Consider the following 20,514-nt stretch of genomic DNA (forward strand, 5'->3'; position numbering starts at 1 on the left):
CTCAGTAGACAGCAGCAACTGGCAGAAGCTGGGAGAGCAGCCCTTCCCTGGGTAACCTGAGCCAACCGCTCTCAAAGTGCCTTCTTTCCTAAGCTTCATGCAGCACAGTTCCCCAGGCCCACTGAATCAGCATCTGCAAGTCACTGCCCAAACAGCTGGGAGCTGTCAAGAACCCCTACTGAAAATTACAGCCACTGGTGTGCAAAGGGGCACATTCCCAAATCCCAGTGCATCCGGGAGATTTTTGCATGTTGGGGGGGGAGAGGGGAAGGAGGAGAAGCTGCTTTTCCTGTCTCTGATTGCTTTTTAAAATAGACTTTCTAAGGACAAACGGGACAAAAACACCATGCTATCAGAAACAAAAGAAAGGTGTTTCCATACAGATCTTAGAAGCTAACATATTAAAGGCTAAGTTGGAAGTCTTTGAAATTCAGCAGACAAGAAAAAAAAGGTAGTACAAAAGCATATAAGACTATGTACTACCACAGATGAAGCACTTCGTATTTCTGCTTTAAAGCCAAGACAAAGAGGGCTGGGAAGATGACTCAGTAGGTAAAGCAGTATGAAGACCAAGCAAAGAGAATCACTTTACTGGGGAGGTGAAGATGGGGGAGGGGGAAGGAAGGGTCCCTGGACCTTGCTGGCCAGTCTAGCCAAGCTCCAGATTTAGTAAGAGAAGGAGTCTTAAAGAATAAAATAGAGAGGGGGGGAAAAAAAACATCTGATGTCAACCTATGGCCTCCATAGTCATGCTCATATAGATACATGTGCATCTGCACACACATGAATGAAAACATATATAATCAATCAACTGGGGTTAAATTTTGTCCAACATGAAGGAGCTTTTGGCAAATCTCATTTCTGTACCAGAACTGTGCAGATGATTACAAAGGGACAGCTCATATTCAAATTTCAACACACACACACATACATGGGACCTCAGGAAGGCAGTCTTTGAATAGAACAAAAAAAGTGCTCAGTTTAATAATAAACAGGTGAAGAGCTTTTATGATTTTTGATAAGACAGCATAAATTCCATAAACACCACTCATCCAATTATCTCTCTAAATTAAGATAAGGAATCGCTGACGGAAAGAAGAAGTAGATGTGGAGTAGGAGATGGAATGGGGCAGGGATCTCTGAGTTCTCAGACCCAGCCTTGAGTACCTAAGACTACTTAAAACAAGTGTTCTGGAATTCTGGTTTCTAAGTAAGCTTGAGAGTTTTCCTATGGAAGTCAGCCATCGGAGCAATTCCTCACTGAGCACCCCATGCAAAACAGACAGGACCAAGCTAAGGTACGTAAGCACACAAGAAGGGTTGGGAGAGATACTGACACCATCCCACAGTATGAGCTCTGACTCTAAGAGGGAGATCTCAGACCAGTTGAAAGGAGCATTCGAATTAAGCCTGGTGATAAAAATCAAACTTATGTGACATGGTGACTAATAGCTCTTATAGCCTAATAGGAGACCCTACTTAAGGACAGCTTGGTTTCTCAGGGGACTGCTTTACCCTCAATTTCCGTGCTTAGCTGCTTTAATGAAGACTTCCTGTTCTTGTCAAAGGGGCTGGGTTAGAAAAATAACCACATATAAATACGCACACTCATGAGAATTCAGGTGATGCTGGCCAAGGAGTGAAAATTGAACCTGACCCTGACCCTAGGATGACAGGCTCAGCCACAAACCACTCACTGCAGTGTTTAAAAAGAGGATGCACCTCTTTCCAAAACCAATTAGATGACAAGCCTGGGAAGCAAGAAAAAGTAGGGAAGTAGACACGCTACCAAGCAGCTTAGTAGACAGTGACCTGGAACACTTTAAACCCAAAAGTTAGACCTGTTCAAACAGCTCTGGCAAATACCCTGGCTATTTGCTATCTGACTATACTAATGGTTTAGGAACTACACTCACTGGAGAAATAAATCATACGAGCTTACTAAAGGGAACCAACACTTCTGAAGGCATAACGAACGGGCTGGAATAGAGAGAGCTCCAAAAGGAGGTGGCGAAGAAGGAGGGCGGAAAGTAGAAAAATAACCTGAACTCTTTTCTGTCTGATACATGAGGTTCTTTGCCATCTGACCAAAATAACATTACTGGCTATAACCGGGGGGGAGGGGTGCTCAGAGATCTGACACACTGGTTCACAATGACAGTCTCAGACTCCTCTAGTTGCCTGGAGCATAGTAATATGATTTTCCAGCACATTAGGGAAGCAAGGGGAGAACAGGAATGTCTACGCACTGGCTGGATTTTGTTAATGTCACTTAAAATGGAGGCAAAATCCTAGCAAGATACCAAATAGAGTACGGCAGATGGCAAACAAATATTATGAAGCAATCTTTACAAAATCTGCAGTGTGTCACAAATATACAAAATGGCAGAGTTTGGGAAAGAGAATCATAACAGGCCATATGTTGTTCACGACTTCTATCTGAAGCCACATGCAATCTGAAAGGGAAACCTAGAGGAGGCATATAAAGGCCCCAGAGAGAGGCAGCACCTTGGGTAGGGGTGATCAGAATGGCTCAGGGTGTAAACCGCAGAGAGTGGGGAATCTGCTGCACCAACAGGAGCTCAGGAGGGCTTCCCAAAGAGTGACAGAAAGTGAAGGCAATATATTATGTGTCATTTGTCACACTCCTGTGCCAGGTGGGAGTCAATAGAACTACAGTAACAGCAGGAAAGAAATGGAAACATGGTTGTAAAGGTTAGAAAGACATCAGCAGGAAATTACTGGAAAAGATGTCAAGTTCAGAGTGTTTCTCAGGGATGGAGTCTACTGATGTAGGCAGGATGGCAGGCCATGGTTCCTGTGGTCACACTTTAATATCCATGAGCTTGCCTCCTTGCCCGCCCTCCCCAGCCCCAGTATTCCAATGCTTCCCTGTTTGTTTCCTTCTCCTTCTTGCAAAACAAAGTGCCTACTATGCGCAGGTATGATACCTGGGAACAGAGAAGGTGAAAAGCAAAAACCAAGCAGAGCCCATGATGTTTGATACACACACAAACACACACACACACACACAAACAAACACACATACAAGTGATGGTACATATAGATCATATTTGGAAAAGAGCATTATGGGAAGAAAGACAACTGACACAGAGGAAGATGATAGAAGGAGGAAGACTGCAAGGAGGGAAAGGAAGAGTCTGGGGAGCATCGATGAGGAGGGGTCAGCGTGGAGCACAGCTGGAGCCTCTGAAGGAGCTGCCGTTCTCTCACACTCGAGTACCATGAAAGCCACAAGCTTTCTGATTTTAAGATTTCATCTTCCAGGAGGATCACCCTGGCTGCGTGCACAGAGGAAGGCTGGGACAGGGACCTAGGAGGCTGCTGTCCTACTCCAGTTGGAGGTGATGGTGGCCTAACAAGCTACAGATACTCTGAGTTTTGTCATTGTCCCCCACCTTAAAAGCTAGAGTTTCACTGTGCAGCCCAAGTGGGATCAACTCATGGCTCAAGCAATCTTCTGACCACAGCCTGCTGAATGCTGGGACACAGCATGCACCACTACACCTACCTACCCAAGCTGAGCTGCTGAGAACAGGCCACGTGCTGACTCCATGTGAAGATGGGTCCAGTGGTTTTGCTCTTCAAATTTCCTCAAACTTGCACAACTAACTTTTATGTGTTCAATATTTTTAGACTCAGTGTACATTTATCATGAATTATAATCTATCTAGTTTGCTTATAAATAATGGCCTTTCTATATCTAATAATTTAAGAAAATGAAACTTCTTTTCTTCCCAATATCATTGGACTTGAACTTTTCCATGATGCAAACAGGGGCTCCCTTGACTATCTGCTCAGACACGAGGTGCCTCCTACAGGCTCCATTCCAGCACTCAGCTAAGGCTGTTTTCTACACTCCGAAACCTTACAACTTCCATAATTGTAGTTCGCCTTTGAGAGCTCGTGGTATGCCCAACTTAAGATAAGGACATGATATGTTTATTTAAAGGTTCCTAGGTAAGGGGCTTGAAGCGATGGCTCCATAGTTTAGAGGACTCATTGCCCCGGCAGAGGACCCAGGTTCAGTTCCTAGCACCCACGCAGAGGCTCACAACCATCTGTAACTCTGGTTTCAAAGCATCGGATGCCCTCTTCTGGTCTCCATGGGCATGAATGTCATGTACATATACACATGTAGACAAATTAAAACAAAAAGATTTCCATCTAGATCACAAAATAAACTTCCCAAACTCTTAAAACAACTGAGAATCCTCATTCACGAAGACATGGATACAGAACCTTCGGAGACAGGAAGGTAGAGAGAGAGCTCAGTGATTAAGAACACTTGCTACCTTTCAGAGGCTCTGAGCTCGGTTCCCAGCATCCACAATGGGCTGATTACAACTGTCTATAGCTCAAGCTCTCAGGGATTTGATGTCCTCTCCTGGCCTCCAGGGGCGCTATACTCAAATGCATAATACATAAATAAACTTTTTCAAAAATTAAAAATAACTAATTGGGGTTGAGGAAAGACACATTTATCTTCTAACCATGTTTTCTGAGTCAAATTGTGATACACAGTTTGACAACAATGAAGATGCGGGGTGGCTTCAGGCCTAAATGTATGGAGTTCGTAACATGGAAATGCGGCAGCACATGGCGTTCTGAGCACAAGGCAGCATTTGTCTACATGGCCTTCCAGCTCATCCTTCAAGTTGCCCACGAGACTCCCCTGTCCCACAACATAAGGCTAATAGTTACTAGTCTCCAGAAAAATACAGGGAACAGCGTGCATGTAACAGGCACGCACAGGAAACACATCTGCGGCACGGTTGATGCTTATCACCTGGTGTGCTGGAGTACTCATTAGTCTGCTAATGACACTGAGAGACTCAGCAGGGGTCTCTGGGCCTGCACAAGCGCCAAGCTCCCACCGCATCCGTTAGGCCTACGCACACAACAGACAGAATTTGTTATGGTTATGGAATTTAGTCTCATATCAGAAATGTTCTCACATCTGGGAAAAGACAAAGTATTCAATAATTGGCATGAAATCAACTATCTATCCACGTGAAAAGTAAAACTGGACCCATCTGACTGTCCCCATCAACACATGCTGAAGTCGGTAAAAGTAAAATCAACTCCTTCTAATCCTGGCCATAAAAAACTCATGCTTTTGATTCTAGAAAACTGATGATATATACAAATATGCATATTTAATAAATGGCATGCATGTGCACAACCCTGTTAAGGCAGGGAGAGAAAGCAATGCAAGTAAATGGTTTTCAGCACCCTGGAATGGGGAAGGTCTCCCTAAGCGTGACAAATTCAGAAGTAAAAGGAGATATGGTAAGTTTGTCCACATAAAACTTTAACCTACTATGTGGAGAGAGAGAGAGAGAGAGAGAGAGAGAGAGAGAGAGAGAGAGAGAGAAACAACTGGACAAAACGCCTTGTAAAGATGATGGAGCAATGCTCTTCTTTGTAAAGCTCTGAAATCAAGTAGAAAGAAGGCAGCCTAAGAGATGTGTGGGCAAAGGTGACAGAAGATAGTCCAGACAGTAAACGCAAATGAAAAGAAACCACCGCTCTTTCAAAATATATAAAGGGAAGGCAGTAGCTTTCCACCCATCACATTAACAGGAGAGGAAATGTGCTCCCCTAGAGAGCTGGTGAGGGTGGAGAGAAAAGGCTCTCTGACAGGCTGTGAACGAGGCCCATCTTTGGCAAGCTCTAATGTTCAGAGCAGCAAGTGTTCTTTACCACAGTGATTTCAAATGCCTAGAAATCCAAAGTATACACCATCTTCCTCAATGTGGAACAATCTAAGTCACTACTATTGACTTCTGATTTTTTTTTCTGCTTTTAAAGAAGCTTGGGGGGGGGGGGAGCGGTTTCCACTGGGCAGTGATGGCATATCCCTTTAATCCCAGCCTTGGGAGGCAAAGGCCAGCCTGGTCTATAGAGTGAGTTCTAGAACAGAAAAACCCTATTTAAAAAAAAAAAAAAATGCTGGGGGGCTGGAGAGATGGCTCAGCAGTTAAGAGCACTGGCTGGACTTCCATGGGTCCTAAATTCAATTCCCAGCACTCTAAGGTGGCTTGTAACAACCTATAATGGAACTTGATGCCATCTTCTGGTGTGCAGATATATACGTAGACAAAATACTCAAATAAATAAAATATATAAATTAAAAAGCTGGTAAAAATTTACATGTCCATCTAGTATATTAAATAATTTAAGCACCAGCCAAAGGCGGAAGTTGATATGTGCACACTAATGCCCACAAGAAGTCTAATGTATGCCAGTGAGGTCAGGGCAGGCAGCCGCAGCAGTTCGTAAGGAACTCAGGAAATTACTAACAGTAAAAAAGTAAATGAGAACTTTTTGCTTTGTTCCTAAGCTACTTAAAATTTGTAACAATATACCATTACATTAAAAAAAAAAAAAAAAAACAGTCAAACAAACAAAGCCCCAGTAGGTATCAGTAAGTACTCTGGGTTATGGAGCTGGCTCAGTGGGTGCAGATATCAGTAAGTACTCCTGGGTTAGCAAGCTGGCTCAGGGGTTGCAGCACTTGTCATCAAGCCTGAGGACCTGAATTTGATCCCTGGAACCCACATGATAGGAGAGAACTGACTACAGACACACGCACACGCACACGCGCACGCGCACACACACAATGTGAAAATTTAAAGTAAATTAACTAAATAATGTTCATTTGTGCTCTAGTTATATGAGAGAAGAACCCACAAAGGTAATAAAGAAAAGAGGCGGAGGACCACCAGCCCCTATGCTGAATATGGCCCAGAGGGCCCTCCCTCTGATCCCATGCAGCCTTAACTCCCTTGGAAACACCAGGCCAGAAAGCAAAACCAGAGAGAACACAGCGACTGTACAACTCTTCCCTCTCAGACGAGTGGCAACTTGAATTGGGGCCCAACATCTCCATCACAACCAAATACATCCAAGGTCCAGGCAATAGCACAGATAACCCTAAAGCTCAGCACAGTATCCACTTAGCTGTAATTCATGACCTTTCACAATTTCTGTTTGAATGAAGACACAGGGGACAGTGGTTTTGCTCCAGAGCTAGTGCTAACACGTGAACTAAGGACATGACTGGCCCAGTGAGGGAGGCAAAGGCAACCAGAAACAGCAGGTCCACTCACTCTGAGAACAGTGCTGAGAAACAAGCCCCGTAAGAGCTGGCCAGGCAGTGTGTCAGTCAGCTCCCAGTCTCTCAACTCTGTTCCTACATCTATGAAACACTGCAGCTTTCAGCTCTGCACTCTCTTGCTGCTCTATAACTATCACACCATCTCTCCAGTGTGAGGAGTCGGGCTGGATACATGCTGCACTGTTAAATGGTCCTTTCATGAAGTTTTATTTATTTGAGGGTTACTCATCCACAAACCACCAAAATGCCTCCGACTTCCCAGCAAATTGGCCTACAAACCAAATCTTCACTATTTCTTGCATGTTGGTTCCACTTAGTGGTTCAGATTTTTAGGTCAGACAATCAAGCTACTCAAAACCAGTCACGAGAAAAGCCGGCCTAGGGTTATGATAAGCCAGCCACCAACAACCAATGGCTGTCATGATTTCTGTCTCTGTGTATATGTTTTGTTGTTGTTGCTATTGCTATTTTTCCTAGAGCTGGTCCAAAGCTGGATGTTAGGGCAAATGCCTACAGTCCCAGCACTTGGCAGAGAGAGGGGGTAGGGAAAGGAGGAAGGGCAGAAGGAAGGAGGAAGGAAGAGAGGGAGAGAAGCCTGACATAACAGGTGAGCAAAGCCGGTCTGCACACAGCCAGACCCAGCATTGCTGTCCTTGCTGGAGAGCACACAAGAACATGGCATCAAAGAATGAAACCTCGAAGTCTGAACACTTTTTCTGCTAATGCTTCAGAAATGTCCATGTTCTTCTAAAGACTATGTGTGTTGTTCTGGACACTGCCACTTCCTAGCAATCACCGTGAGCAATCACTTCATGTCTTCAAGTTCCAGTTTCCTCAAAGGTCTAATTTTCTTACTTTGCAGAGTCACTGCAAAAATTATTAAGCCCCAGCAAGAATCTCCAGAAAGAATCTGTCTGGCTCAGAGAAAGCCATCGGTGACAGAACCATCAGTACTATTATTCTGAATGCTGAGCCTGGAAGCTCGCGGTGCAGGAGCAGACAGTACAAAGTTAGGCCTGTGTGTGCAGGCCTGATGACCTGACTTTGATCCCTGGAACCCAGTGTGGAAGAAGAGAACTGACTCTAAAATGTTGTCCTCTGACCCCACAAGAGCCTGAGTGGGGGATGGGGGCACATAAGTACATGCACATACACATGCACAAACAGAGAGAAAGATTAAAATAAAGTACAAGTAAACTCTCTGCCACGCTTAAGGAAACCTAGTCAGGGCACACTTCAGCTGGGTGACTCTGAGAGAGTCCAGCGCACGGGCTGGGAGAACACACTTAGCTGGGTGACTCTGAGAGAGTCCAGCACACAGGCTGGGAGAACACGCTTAGCTGGGTGACTCTGAGAGAGTCCAGCACACTGGCTGAGAGGACACGCTTAGCTGGGTGACTCTGAGAGAGTCCAGCACACTGGCTGGGAGAACACGCTTAGCTGGGTGACTCTGAGAGAGTCCAGCACACTGGCTGGGAGAACACGCTTAGCTGGATGACTCTGAGAGAGTCCAGCACACTGGCTGGGAGAACACGCTCTGGAATCCACTCCACAGGTCCTGCTTACATGCATCTGAGCAAGTGGCTCCCTTCTGAGAGATACCCTTTCTTGGGCTGAAGCAATAACAACAGTCCTTTAAAGCACCTCATGGGAATCTTGTAAAGGCTAAAGGAAATGGACTAAGTCATCCGGCAGCAGTCTGAACACTAAACACTCACTGTCAGACTATTCCAGAAACCCCAACCCCTGTGGCTACTGAAAGAAGTCTAAATAGAGCTTGTAGCATCACGCGCGCGTGCACACAGACACAGACACAGACACAGACACACACACACACACACACACACACACACACACACACACATATTCCTCAATAGCATGGAGATTCTAGTGCCATTAATAAAATAGTAATTAAATAGTCCTACTTACTGTAGCTTTTAAAAGCAAGTTCAGATTACTGAACACTAGTCCAGCAATAGAGACATACATAAAGTACAAAGTACTTATTCATCTCCAGTCCCCCAGGGCCCACGTGCACTTCCCAGGGCAGAAAGCACTGCAATGGGCCCTCTGTAAATCCTGTCCCCCTGTAAACATATGAGGTGGGTAAGAAGGGCCAGACTTGATGAGATGGGATCATCCCATATACACTGTCCATTCAAAAATCAATCTTGGTCTCTTTCCATATCAACACGTGAATTCCACACTAGTTCATTTTAGGTGCTGCTATGTACTTCAAAACAGGGACACATTACTATTTATCAGTCTACATACAAAGGCATTTTGCTTACATTTAGTTTCTTACTACTTAAAAATAATCCCACCATGCAAAACTTCAATAAGGGTGTTCAACAAGTGAATTACACTTCATCAGGGGTGTTCAGTGTTTCTGTTGGACAGCTTCCCTGAGAGATCTGCAGAATCAAAAGTGCCACACAGCTTATCTGTCACTAAGTGACAAGGACAAGGCACTGTACTGCCATTGTGCGCAGCTTACCTGTCACTAAGTGACAAGGACATGGCATTGTACTGTCATTATTATTGTATACTCTACTCATCTTTAAAATAGGAACAAAAGCACTGTCACATGAGGGAGAAGAATCACAATTATTTCCATGTTGGAAAGTGGCCCACATTTTCATGTATACACATGTATGATGTGTATGTATGTGTGCAAGCATGCATAGGCATGTTCCTATGTGTGAGTGTGGGTGTGCATATCTCAGTACGAGTATGGAGGTTAGACCCTGGCCTCAGCTATGGTCATCATCGTTGTTTGCTGTCTATATTAGGCTACCTGACCCCACAAGCCTCCGGACTCTCCCATCTCTATCTTCTCTCTTGCCAAAGGAGCACTGGGTTACAAATGTGCACTCCTGCACGGGCTCTGGGAACTGAAACTTGGGTCCTCACGATGGCACAGCAAGCATTTTCTCCACTGAGCAATGACCTCAGTCCATGGCCCCGTTTTCAAAAAGGGCAAGACCACAATTCCAAACCTTGACTTTACCCTTCTCAATACCTGAGGCCTTACACTACTTCTAAACCAAGACTCCTCCTGCAACAACCTGGCCTGCATCAAAACCAGTTTTCTAGTGCATCCTAGTCCTGTCCATAAAGGCCAGTTCTACTCTCAAAGGAGAGCGGAAGGACTCATGATAGCAGTGTCCCTGTCATCTAGCATGGGGGGAAGCCAAACCCCACTGAGACAGACTCATTCCACCTACTGCTCAAGAGAGCTTCCCTGCGCTGCGATGTCCTAAAGCACTAACGGATTAAAGCCTCTTAATCAACAACCATCGGTCTACAGGTAGTTTACACGGCTCATTTTGCCCTGCGCTATCATAACAATGAGAAGAGCAGAGAAAGGTCATGTTGGTAATTAAAGCTATATTGTAGAGATATGCACACCCAAGATATGATTAAATAAGGAAATATTACTCGGTTCAGTATCATCATTAAACTTGCATTAATTTATAAATATTTAAATGTGCCATATGATGATCATAAATAACCTGTTTTTGTCAGTTCTGAAAGTAATGCAACCCATAAAGTATGTGAAATATCACTGCAGAGAGAAAGAACCAGGAGAGTATACAAGCCAGACTCACATTCGAACGCAGTCGTCGTTGCTTCGGGCAGAACCTGGCCTATCACATCCTAAACAAAGAAAGGATAAAGAAACACAATTAGCCATCTTCTTTATTACCAGCCTGTGGCAAGTCCAACAGAAGACAGGGGAACTTGGGAAGGATGTTTGAAATGCCAGCATAAACTGCAGAAACACGAGCTCACAATCACACTTGTACAAGAAAGTTTCAATCTCTATTGCAAGGAGGAAAAGGATTAGAAAACCTTCATACTGTATTAAAGACAATCTTTTATTCTCAATTAACAGTGCACATCACTATACAATTACACACACACACAGAGTTTCTTATACTAGAGGTTGTGAGGTGGCGGTGAGGGACTTAGGTTTGGGTCTTTACTATTAGAAAAATATTTACTTGACCACTCTGAGCCTCATCCTGATTATTTTCAAAACACAGATCCAGTGACACTGAAAGGTACTGTGAGAGCCAAATGATGCAATAAACAAAGCCTAAGGCCTGGCAGGGGCAGACACTCGCAGACAGCTCCTATGATGATACGCTGCTAAGGATGACAGTTCGTAGCAACCTTGACTCCTAAGCAATGGAAACGGATTTAATGATGTCAGGATATAAGTTGATTTGGGGGGAGGGGCCCTGGAAGGTGTATATAACCTGATATCAATATGTAAATGAGTCTCTAATGTTGAAAACACTAAAAAATTACTCTTCAGGAGCAGCTGACAGGAAGAGGCCCAGAACCCTTAAGTTCAGAGAGAAGAGTCCTCCATCGCGTCCAATCCCAGAGCAAAAGCCTTGCAGACCTCTTTCCTCTCAGGAGTCTGGCGCTCCCAGGCCAAGCTGTGGCAGAACTAGCACCAGGCAGCCAGCTGACAAAGCCGGCTGGCGGTGTTTCTCAGCAGGGAGCCCGCAGCCCTCTCAAAGCAAGGCACTTACAGAGTGGAGGCTGCAACTTCCTTCCACAGACAATTCTTCAGGAGGGTTTGCTGCGGTACCAATTTGCATAATCGTCTTGGCGCTTCTTTTTTTTTTTATTTCTTTCTTTCAAAAAATAAATCCGTGCATAAGAAGTTTGATGGAGGAGAACAACCACCCTAGGCAGCCCTCACATGTCAGCCAGGAAGAGCTGACGGTTTCTCCGATTCTAGTCTTAGCAGGTGACATGTCTACTTTGTGAGGAAGCTAAGAAACAAAATTTTAGAGTTAGGAATTTCTTTCTACACATTCATAGGTAGCACAGGGAGCTAGCTGTATGACTATAAACTGTAGAAACTGACTACAGAATTGAGTATACAGGCAATCCAGAGGAAAGCCTGAATTTGGCCAGAGCATTAGGACCGCCTCCCCAGCCTCTCTACTGACCATGTTTAAGCAGGGTCCATTTAATGATAAATGGTAAAACTCCAGTCCCCTTTAAGAGCTTATTTTGTTCCCAAGGGAGTTTCTGCTATCCTCAAAAATGTAAATTTCTTTAAACTAAAAATGTTTTCAACAGAAATTTTAAATTGATACATCTTGATGGTGAACATTTCTTGATTTTTTTTCTTCCTCCCAATGAGACAGAAAAATACATAACAGAAAAGAAATAAAACCATTTCGATAGCATGCCAGGAGCTTTGTAAGTCTGCGCAGGTCAAGACTTAGCTCTTGACTTCAGCAAGCCTGTAATTTGGTCTCTGAGATAAGATGGGCACCTGGAAGCACTTGTAGTAACACAAAGAGCCAAACACAAGATATCAGTAGCAAGCAGTGTTCCCTGAGATTGCTGTCAACTGAATAGGACCAAGAATCACTTATGAGACAACCCTCTGGGCGTGTCTGTCAGGGAGCTTCTACACTGTGTTAATTGAGGCAGGAGGCACACCTTAAAGATGGGTGGCACCATTCCATGGACATGAGCTGAGCCGCCTTCATAGTCTATGCTTCCTGACTGCAGATACAATGTGACCAGCTGCCTCCAGCTCAACCTTCAAACTGTGAGTGAAAATAAAACCTTTCTTCCCTAAGTGGCTTTTCTTAAGAATCATGTCACGACAAGGAGCACTCAGAAGGAAGAGTCATCGGTTCAGTTTGGATAGAAATGTCACTAATTAGGAACAACCAGAAGTGGGACTTCAAGACAGGATGCAAAGAGAACAGAAGGCTGATTCTCCTCTACCTCGCACTAATTAATCCAACCCTATTCACAAGTCCTAGAACTGGAGACTGTCTCCAAGGATGAGTAAAAAGGAGGCTGAAGGAATACAGACAGCCTAGTCAGTGTCTTGTCCTTCATACTGCATTGTGGTCCTGGAGATACAGACCACAGGCAAGCCCAGAGGGGTAAGTGGCCTGCACAGGGTCTCCCAGAAGGAGCAACTGGAATCTTCAACTCTGACTCTGGTCTCAGATACTCAATCCCTCCTCTGGCTTCCGTGTTGCGTAAAGTGACAACTAGCTCCATAGCTCTGAGAGGCCCCTCCCCTTCCAAAGCCTAGGCTTCCTCATCTGAAAACAGGGAAGTGTGAGAGAGCCGCTCAGGCTCAGGTCAGACAAAGGGCCCTTCCCAGCTCCATAGGCTTGAAACTCAAGGTTCCAAGCCAGCGATGCTGATTTGTTTAGGTTTTTTTTTTTTTTTTCTTGATGGAAGAGATGAAGTGACGTGGGAGAACAAATGACAAGGACCTTAGGACCTGCCAGACTTGTCATGAGTCAGCACCAAGACAGAACCAGTTCTAGGTTCTTTTCCGGCTCTTCATGACAAATGTGCTCCAGCTGCTCTCATGAGCAAAATGTCCGAGCCCGAACGAGACGGACAGTGTGACGCTTCCTGGAGGCCTCAGGCTGGAGATCTCGGCGTACTCAGGAAGCAGAAGGCCAGGCCCTGTCCCTTACATTATATGTCAGCATTTATAGAGCACTTTCTATGTGTTTAATTTTCACAAGTCTTGGTGCAGGTGTCCCTGATTAGACATAAGGAAACTGAGGCTCGAGGAGAGAGTGACTTGCCAAGGTAGTGGCACACCTGGGAATAAAGTTCAAACTGCCTGACTGAGAACCTCGTGCTCACCCAGCTTTCAAGAAGCGAAGGCAGGAGGATGAGGAGTTCCAGGTTTCCTTCATAAAATAGGTGACTTGAGATCAGAATGGGCAATAGGACAGATGCCCTGTCTCAAAAAAGAAGCCAGTGATCTGCACAGCTTATAACTGCACACATCTGGTTTTTAAAAGACATACGGTTCTTTTAATTTTTTTTTCATTTATTATAGATGCATGTGTGTAAACAGTAAACATGGATGCACACATGCCAAGGCCAAGTGTGTGGAACTCAGAAGACAACTTTAGGAGTTGGTTCTACCATAGGTTCCATGGCCTGAACTCAGGGTTGGCTCACACAGCAGGCGCTCAGTGGCCCCTCCTCAAACCTCAGGTTCTATGAGGCAACAGAAACAGAGCTCTTTTCCTCCTCCAGATGTTGACATTCTAGAACAGACAGGCAAATCATCCTGAATGCATGCTTTGCCATAGGGAGGGATGCAGGAATAACATGGCAGCCACCTGGCAAACATTCACACAGGGAGAGTGAGAGCTGGCCAGACAAAGAAAAAGGCAAAGTGGAGGCACAGCCTGGGTACCTGGGAGAACTGATGGTAACTCTGTATACCTGAGACACTGGATGCTCAAGAGGGTGTGGCAAGAGAGGACACAGGTGCCAGGCCAACCAAGATGGGCCTGTGTCAGGTAAATCGATGAGGACTGTGTGGCCTTGTGAGGAAAAGAAATCAACAATATGCATGCTGTGAAGAACACCGGCTGCAGAGAAGGGATGCCACTAGGTGTCAAAGACTGGAGGTTGCTAGCTCACTACAGGTGCCACATGCTTGGCTTAGACCCATGCATGGCCTCTGTCGTACTGGTCATCTAGCTTTCAAAATGAAATTATAGATACCACATTTTTCAATTTTAGCAACGCAAGGCAGTTAAAAAAATGTTTTTTCCTCCTCCCCAGAATGACACCATTCAGTGTCCTCTAACAGTACCTATGAATCAGACTGCACACCAGCCTGTTAAAACATTCTTTCCGGTACACCAAATTCTGCCACTGAGTTACTCTGTACATACAGGAAATCTACTTCACCCCGTTAATGTCAACTGACTAGAAAGATGCACATGGACTGTAATATGTGGGGAAACTACAGGAAACAAAAGTAAGTTTGGAGTCAGGAAGATGGCTCAGCTGGCAAAGTGTTTTTACCATGCAAACATGAGGACCTGAGACTGATCCCTAGACCCATGTAAAAAAGCTAGGAAGCGGGGGCTTGACAGATGGCATGATGGCATGTATGCTTGTAATCTTAACACGAGGGATGCTGAAACAGGTGAGTGCCCAGGGCTTGCTGGCCAGCCAACCCTGTCTCAAAACAACAAGGAGGATGACACCTGAGCATACCTGAGGTTGATCTCTGGTCTCCACATGTATCCACACACCTAGAAGCACATATTAAGTAAGGAAGCTAGAGTTTTGGCATTGACTCTCAACCTCAGGTGCAAGAGTCTTGGGAAGGTCCTTTAACTTTCTACTCAGGACACACACACACACACACACACACACACACACACACACTACTTTATAATATATATTACATATGGATCCAAGGACTGACCTACATTAACCTTCATAATTGTGTGTGAAATATATTCTAAGCATCTCGAGGCAATGCCCTGTTGATTCCAAGATGCAAATTTTCCCTGAACACTCAACATCGCTGAAATTGAGCTGTTTTTGTTCATGGGATGATGTGCTGTTGTTTTAACAGGCAGCATTTTATCCATAGCGATATTTAAGTTTATGTCTTTCAATTAATGGCATTTAAGATTTGCTTAGGCATTGTAAATTAAGGTTGCCCTGGTTTTACCTTTCTCAGCAGGTCACAAGTTCAAAAAACTCAGCAGTGACAGGGCTAGAATGAAAGCAGGGAAACTATCCAAATACTTGAGAAAAATATAAACTGTTTTAAAGCCCTTTATATCCCAGTTGCTTGCACTGGTGTGTAAGTCCCAGGCCGGGCTGTGAGCTCCCTGGGGCAGGGGTTCAGTCAGATACATCTATTTCCCCAGGGCCCTGCACATTTTACCAGTTTTCAGTGAATGAATGCAATTAATCGAGACTGTGGTTAAAACAAGTTAAATTGACCCCACCAGAGGCCAGCTCAGGCCACCAATGGTCAAGATGCTGCCTATCCAGATCCATAACCCCCAACGCTGGGATTTGGCCGCTAAAAGTATCACTCACCAGCACATCCCTGAAGAGTAACTGCGGCCCGGAGTGCACGGTCCAGTCCACAGCGCCACTATTTGGAATCTTGATCCGAATCACCAGCACCTGGTTCTCCATGGCACGGAAGGGGCCAAGGGCCAGCCACAGCATTACAGGCTAAAGGGTCTCACATCCTGGGGCAAGGGGGTACCAACTGGCCCCTACTTAGGAGGAGCCCCAAGAAGTGACGAGGGGAACGATAGACAGAAGATAGGCGATAAACAGGGAGCAGGAAGGTGGGGAGAAGCGAAGAGGGGCGACTAGGAGGGAGCTTGCAGGCCCTGGATCAGGCCCAGGTCGTGTGGCGTGTCTCTGGGAGAGGATGCACAAGGAAGGGGGACGGGCCAAGAGGAATTAGTAGAGAGCAGAAGGTCCTGGAGTTACAAAAGTGGACAAAACAGAGCCCACAAGCATTTTGTAGTCCTTGTGAGTAAGTGGAGACCGCAGAGCAACGGCCTGGTGTAAGGCAGGTACAGCGGCCGGGGTCCTGCCGTTCTGAGTGGCCCGGTGGGCAAGGGGAGAGTGGCCGGGCGCCGCGGGCTGGGTCGGGGCTGTTTCGGAGGCGCACCGGTGCCGCCTGCCCTCCACCAGACAGGAGGCTCAGGGCCGCGGGCTCAGGGGGCGGGTCCCGGGCCGCGGCCGGAACCGGAGAGCGAGGCGCGTGCGGGATCAGCCGACTGAGGCCCGCGTCCCGGTAGAGGAGGTGGTGACGAGAGGAGGAGGAAGGCGGCCGCGAGACCGCTGTTACTCCGGAACCAAAATGCAACGGCGCCGGAACCCGGGGAGCCGACAAGTGGGACCCGCCTCCTGGAGCGCCATGTTGGAAGAGGGCAGCTAGGGGCGGAGCAGAGATCCGGTGCTAGGACTGGCTGACTGCCACCTCTCCAGGTAGAGGTGAAGGTGTCTAGAAAATCCAGGAAGAAACCAATCTACGACTGGGGATTGCCAGTGAAACAATTTTAGGTTTAATCTTGCGTAGGTGGCTTCAGAAAAGACGGTGAAAGACAGGACGGAAGCACCAGCTTGTCGAGTTGTATGCCTTTTACTATCCGTGTGGTTTGTGCATCAAATCGGCAAGAGGAGGCAAGACCTTTTTATTAAAAAAAAAAAAAAAAACAAAAAAAAAAAAACATGTTTTTATGTCCCTTCTTCCAATTAACAGTTCCAAAATACCACTATTTTTCTCCCACATTAGCAAAGTGAGCATGAATTTTTCAGTGAGGTCCTTTACCCCAACCAGTGACCTACAGTACCAAACAATCCCCTGCTCAAAAGCAATAGTAAAGAAACTCAATGGAGAGCTTAACTGCCTGGGGACAGCTGTATTTCTGGCATCATAATATCTTATTCAACCGTTGCAAAAATATCCCGTCTGTTCCATATATTTTCAGCTAAATTGCAGTGTTTATGCAGTCAGTGATAGCAGGGCAGTAGCCGTAAACCTTGGTTATTTTTAAATGCCTTGTTACCTCACATTTTAAAGTGCATAATCCTGTTGATCTATGTGGCTATACAAAAGAATTGCTTACAAATGACAACGTGTAGGTAGGCCCTTTATATGTAATTAAATTATGCTATTATCTCTACCTTTTGGGGCTGATTATGCATAAACATAATGCGTGGGGTGATGGGACCAGTGTCCACTTTCCCCGGAATGAACGGATATGTGATTAATGCAAGAGAAGAAAAAATTAAATGTTGATCATTTTCAGTATAATATCAAAATCCCCTACTTGAGCTTTTTTCCTGTTGCATTTGAAAGGCCATTGTAGGAGATAAATTACCATCTTTCAGTTATTATTCCTTAATAGCTTAGGTAGAAATTCATTTAGTCAGATTCTCCAGGTACTGTCGGAACTGTTCTTCAGTGCTGAAGAAAAATACACTATTCACTCATTGTCCCGTGTACTTCTTAATCTAAACTTTATTTCTATTATTTGAGAAAAAATTGACTACAAAACTAGAGATTTTCTATTAACCTATGATTTGTTAAAATGTCTGTTTCTAAAATCCATGGTACCTTAGGGAAAACCAACTCCATTTGCCAAATTTGCATAAATATTCTGAAGCACTTTTTTTCAGTGTATGAATGGCAGACTCGAAGCTTCTGCAATATTTACAGAGCAAAGATAATCACATTTCCGAGTTTTGTAGCCTTTATATAACATGAAATCTTAGACTTTATGATTTGAACGGAGGTTTCACAGAACTATTACCATTCAAAAGTATCTCTTTATCAAGGAGAATAAACACCACTGTCCAAATTAAAGGTATATATGTATATGATCTTAAAGCCTTTGCACATAGTATCTTCTTTTTACTAGTAGATCCAAGTCCTGGCTGGGGTAGTTTGGTACCTTAGAGCACTTTAACTGTAATAAAAGGTCTATGCTTCCTTTTGTCCTACTTGAGGGGGGTTATAATTTGGATTGGAAATGTCCCCCATGTGCTCAAGTCTTGGTTGTCAGTCAGTGGCACTGCCAGGAAACAGTAGAACCTGATGCTGGGCCAGTGGGAGTAAGTTACATCATTGGGGTCATACTATAGAACTTATTGGGACCAGGGCCCTTCTTCATCCTTTCTGTTTCTTGTCAGCCATGAAGAAAACACCATTACTTCTTGCCTTTTCCCACACACTCCCTGATGTGTGGAATTCTGCCTAACCACGGGGCTAGAAACCATGGCCTAAAATCTGTGCGCCTGTGAGGCAAAATAAATACTTCCTCTTCCTTATAAGTTGTTTACCATTGAAAACTGATACATGAGCCAGTTGTGGTGACAAACGCCTTTAATCCCAGCACCAGGAGGCAGACTCAGGCAGATCTCTGTGAGTTCGAGGTTAGCCTGGTCTATAGAGAGAGTTCAAGAACAGCCAGGGCTACACATAGAAACTCTGTCTCAAAAGACAAAACAAAATAACAAACGTTGGAGGAGGTGGAGAAGAGGGTAAGGACTAGCACAAAGGACCTGCTTCTCAATGAATATGAGAGAAAGTTTCTCTCTAAGTGAGCTATTCTGATGGAAGAAACACAAAAATGAATAAACTGTAGCAGATGATGGTAAAAAGCAAAGAGAAAAAAATGAACCAAGTGGGAACATGGGAAGAAACAGTGTGTTAACACCAGAGGAGATGCTGCTGACTGCCCTGGTGAATCCTGCTACTTGTATGTGACCTTAACTGAACAAAAGGTGTTTCTGAAAATTAGGCTTATACAGTTTGAATGAAAATGGCCCCCATAAACTCATAGGGAGTGACACTATTGGGAGGTGTGGCTTTGTTGGAGGAAGTGTGTTAATGGGGGTGGACTTAGGGTTTCAGAAGTTCAAGCCAGGCCCAATGTTGCTCTCCCTTCCTGCTGCCTGTACATCCGGCTGGAGAACCCTCAGCACCTCTACAGCACCCTGTCTGCTTGCATGCCTTCATGCTTCTCAATATGATGACGATGGACTGGACCTCTGAACCTGTAAGCCAGCCCCAATTAAATATTTTTTAAATAAGAGTTGCCATGGTTATGGTGTCTCTTTACAGCGTAGAAACCCTGAGACAGATGTCTACTGGGTTTTAATTTTTTTATGTTAATTGTGATAAAACACAACATACGATCAGATTTACCCTTTTTAGGTGTGTACTTTAGCAGTGTTTAAGTACGTTTCTATTGTTACACAATCACTTTCTAGAACTTTTCACTTACACAAGTGAAATTCTCTAGCCATTAAATGATGACCTCCCGTCCCCCCTTCCTCTCACAGCATTGGTTTTCTGGTTTTGAACTTGAACTACTCTTAAAAACCTTATACAACTGGAGTCAGACAATATTTATCTTTCGTGCCTAGTTTATTTCACTTACAGTAATGCCTTCAAAGTTTATCTCTGTTGTAATTTTCTGCCAAAGTTCCTTCATTTGCAGGGCTAAAGGTAAGTCCTTTAGATCTGCAATATGTTCATTCATTCTTCTGCCAGTGGAATTTTAGATTGCTTCCATCTTTTGACTGTTGTGAATAATGCTGCTATGACCATGCTCGTAAGAACATCTATTCCAGGGCTGGGTAGCTCAGTGGTACACAGTATGCTTATCACATGTTAGGCCCTGGATTTGATCTCTACTGATATGGTCTGACCACCCCACCCTACCCTGATAGGGTGTAGCTGTGGCCATTTTGATCCATGTCTGCCAGATATTCCATATTGTTGCTGTAATATGCCTGCCAGTCACTGACACAGAGAAGTGACTTGACTCAAGGACATGCTGACCACATACCTGGTTTTGTTCTGTATGTTCTGAATGTTTTTGTATGAGGTTCGATAATCTTAAGAAATTCCACAAAGCTTTATGTAGGACCCATCGACTCAAATGTCAATATGAACTGTTATATCTAAGATATCCTGAGTCACTCCTGCACTTGCATATGAACTCATCGTGGGTTTTGTAGGTGTTTTCCTTTATAAGGTGACAATAAAAAGA

General features: G+C 44.7%; 1 protein-coding gene across 5 annotated transcripts in view; it reads right to left on the minus strand.

The window, feature by feature from the left end:
- Nucleotides 1-16,863, minus strand: part of Map2k5 (mitogen-activated protein kinase kinase 5) — a 213,233-nt gene extending 196,370 nt beyond the window's left edge. For 4 of the 5 annotated variants that reach the window (XM_076925729.1, XM_076925728.1, XM_076925727.1 and 1 more), the window contains exons 1-2: nucleotides 16,028-16,863; nucleotides 10,756-10,804 (exon numbers count right to left, since the gene is read on the minus strand). In XM_076925729.1, coding sequence (XP_076781844.1) covers nucleotides 10,756-10,804; nucleotides 16,028-16,162 — 184 coding nt within the window. In that variant the 5' untranslated portion in view covers nucleotides 16,163-16,863. The remainder of the gene's footprint in view (nucleotides 1-10,755; nucleotides 10,805-16,027) is intronic. The other variant, XM_076925730.1, reaches the window with a different exon arrangement.
- Between the last annotated feature and the right edge of the window lie 3,651 nt (nucleotides 16,864-20,514).

This window comes from Arvicanthis niloticus, chromosome 26 (genome assembly GCF_011762505.2).
Source record: "Arvicanthis niloticus isolate mArvNil1 chromosome 26, mArvNil1.pat.X, whole genome shotgun sequence".
Lineage (NCBI taxonomy): Eukaryota > Metazoa > Chordata > Mammalia > Rodentia > Muridae > Arvicanthis > Arvicanthis niloticus.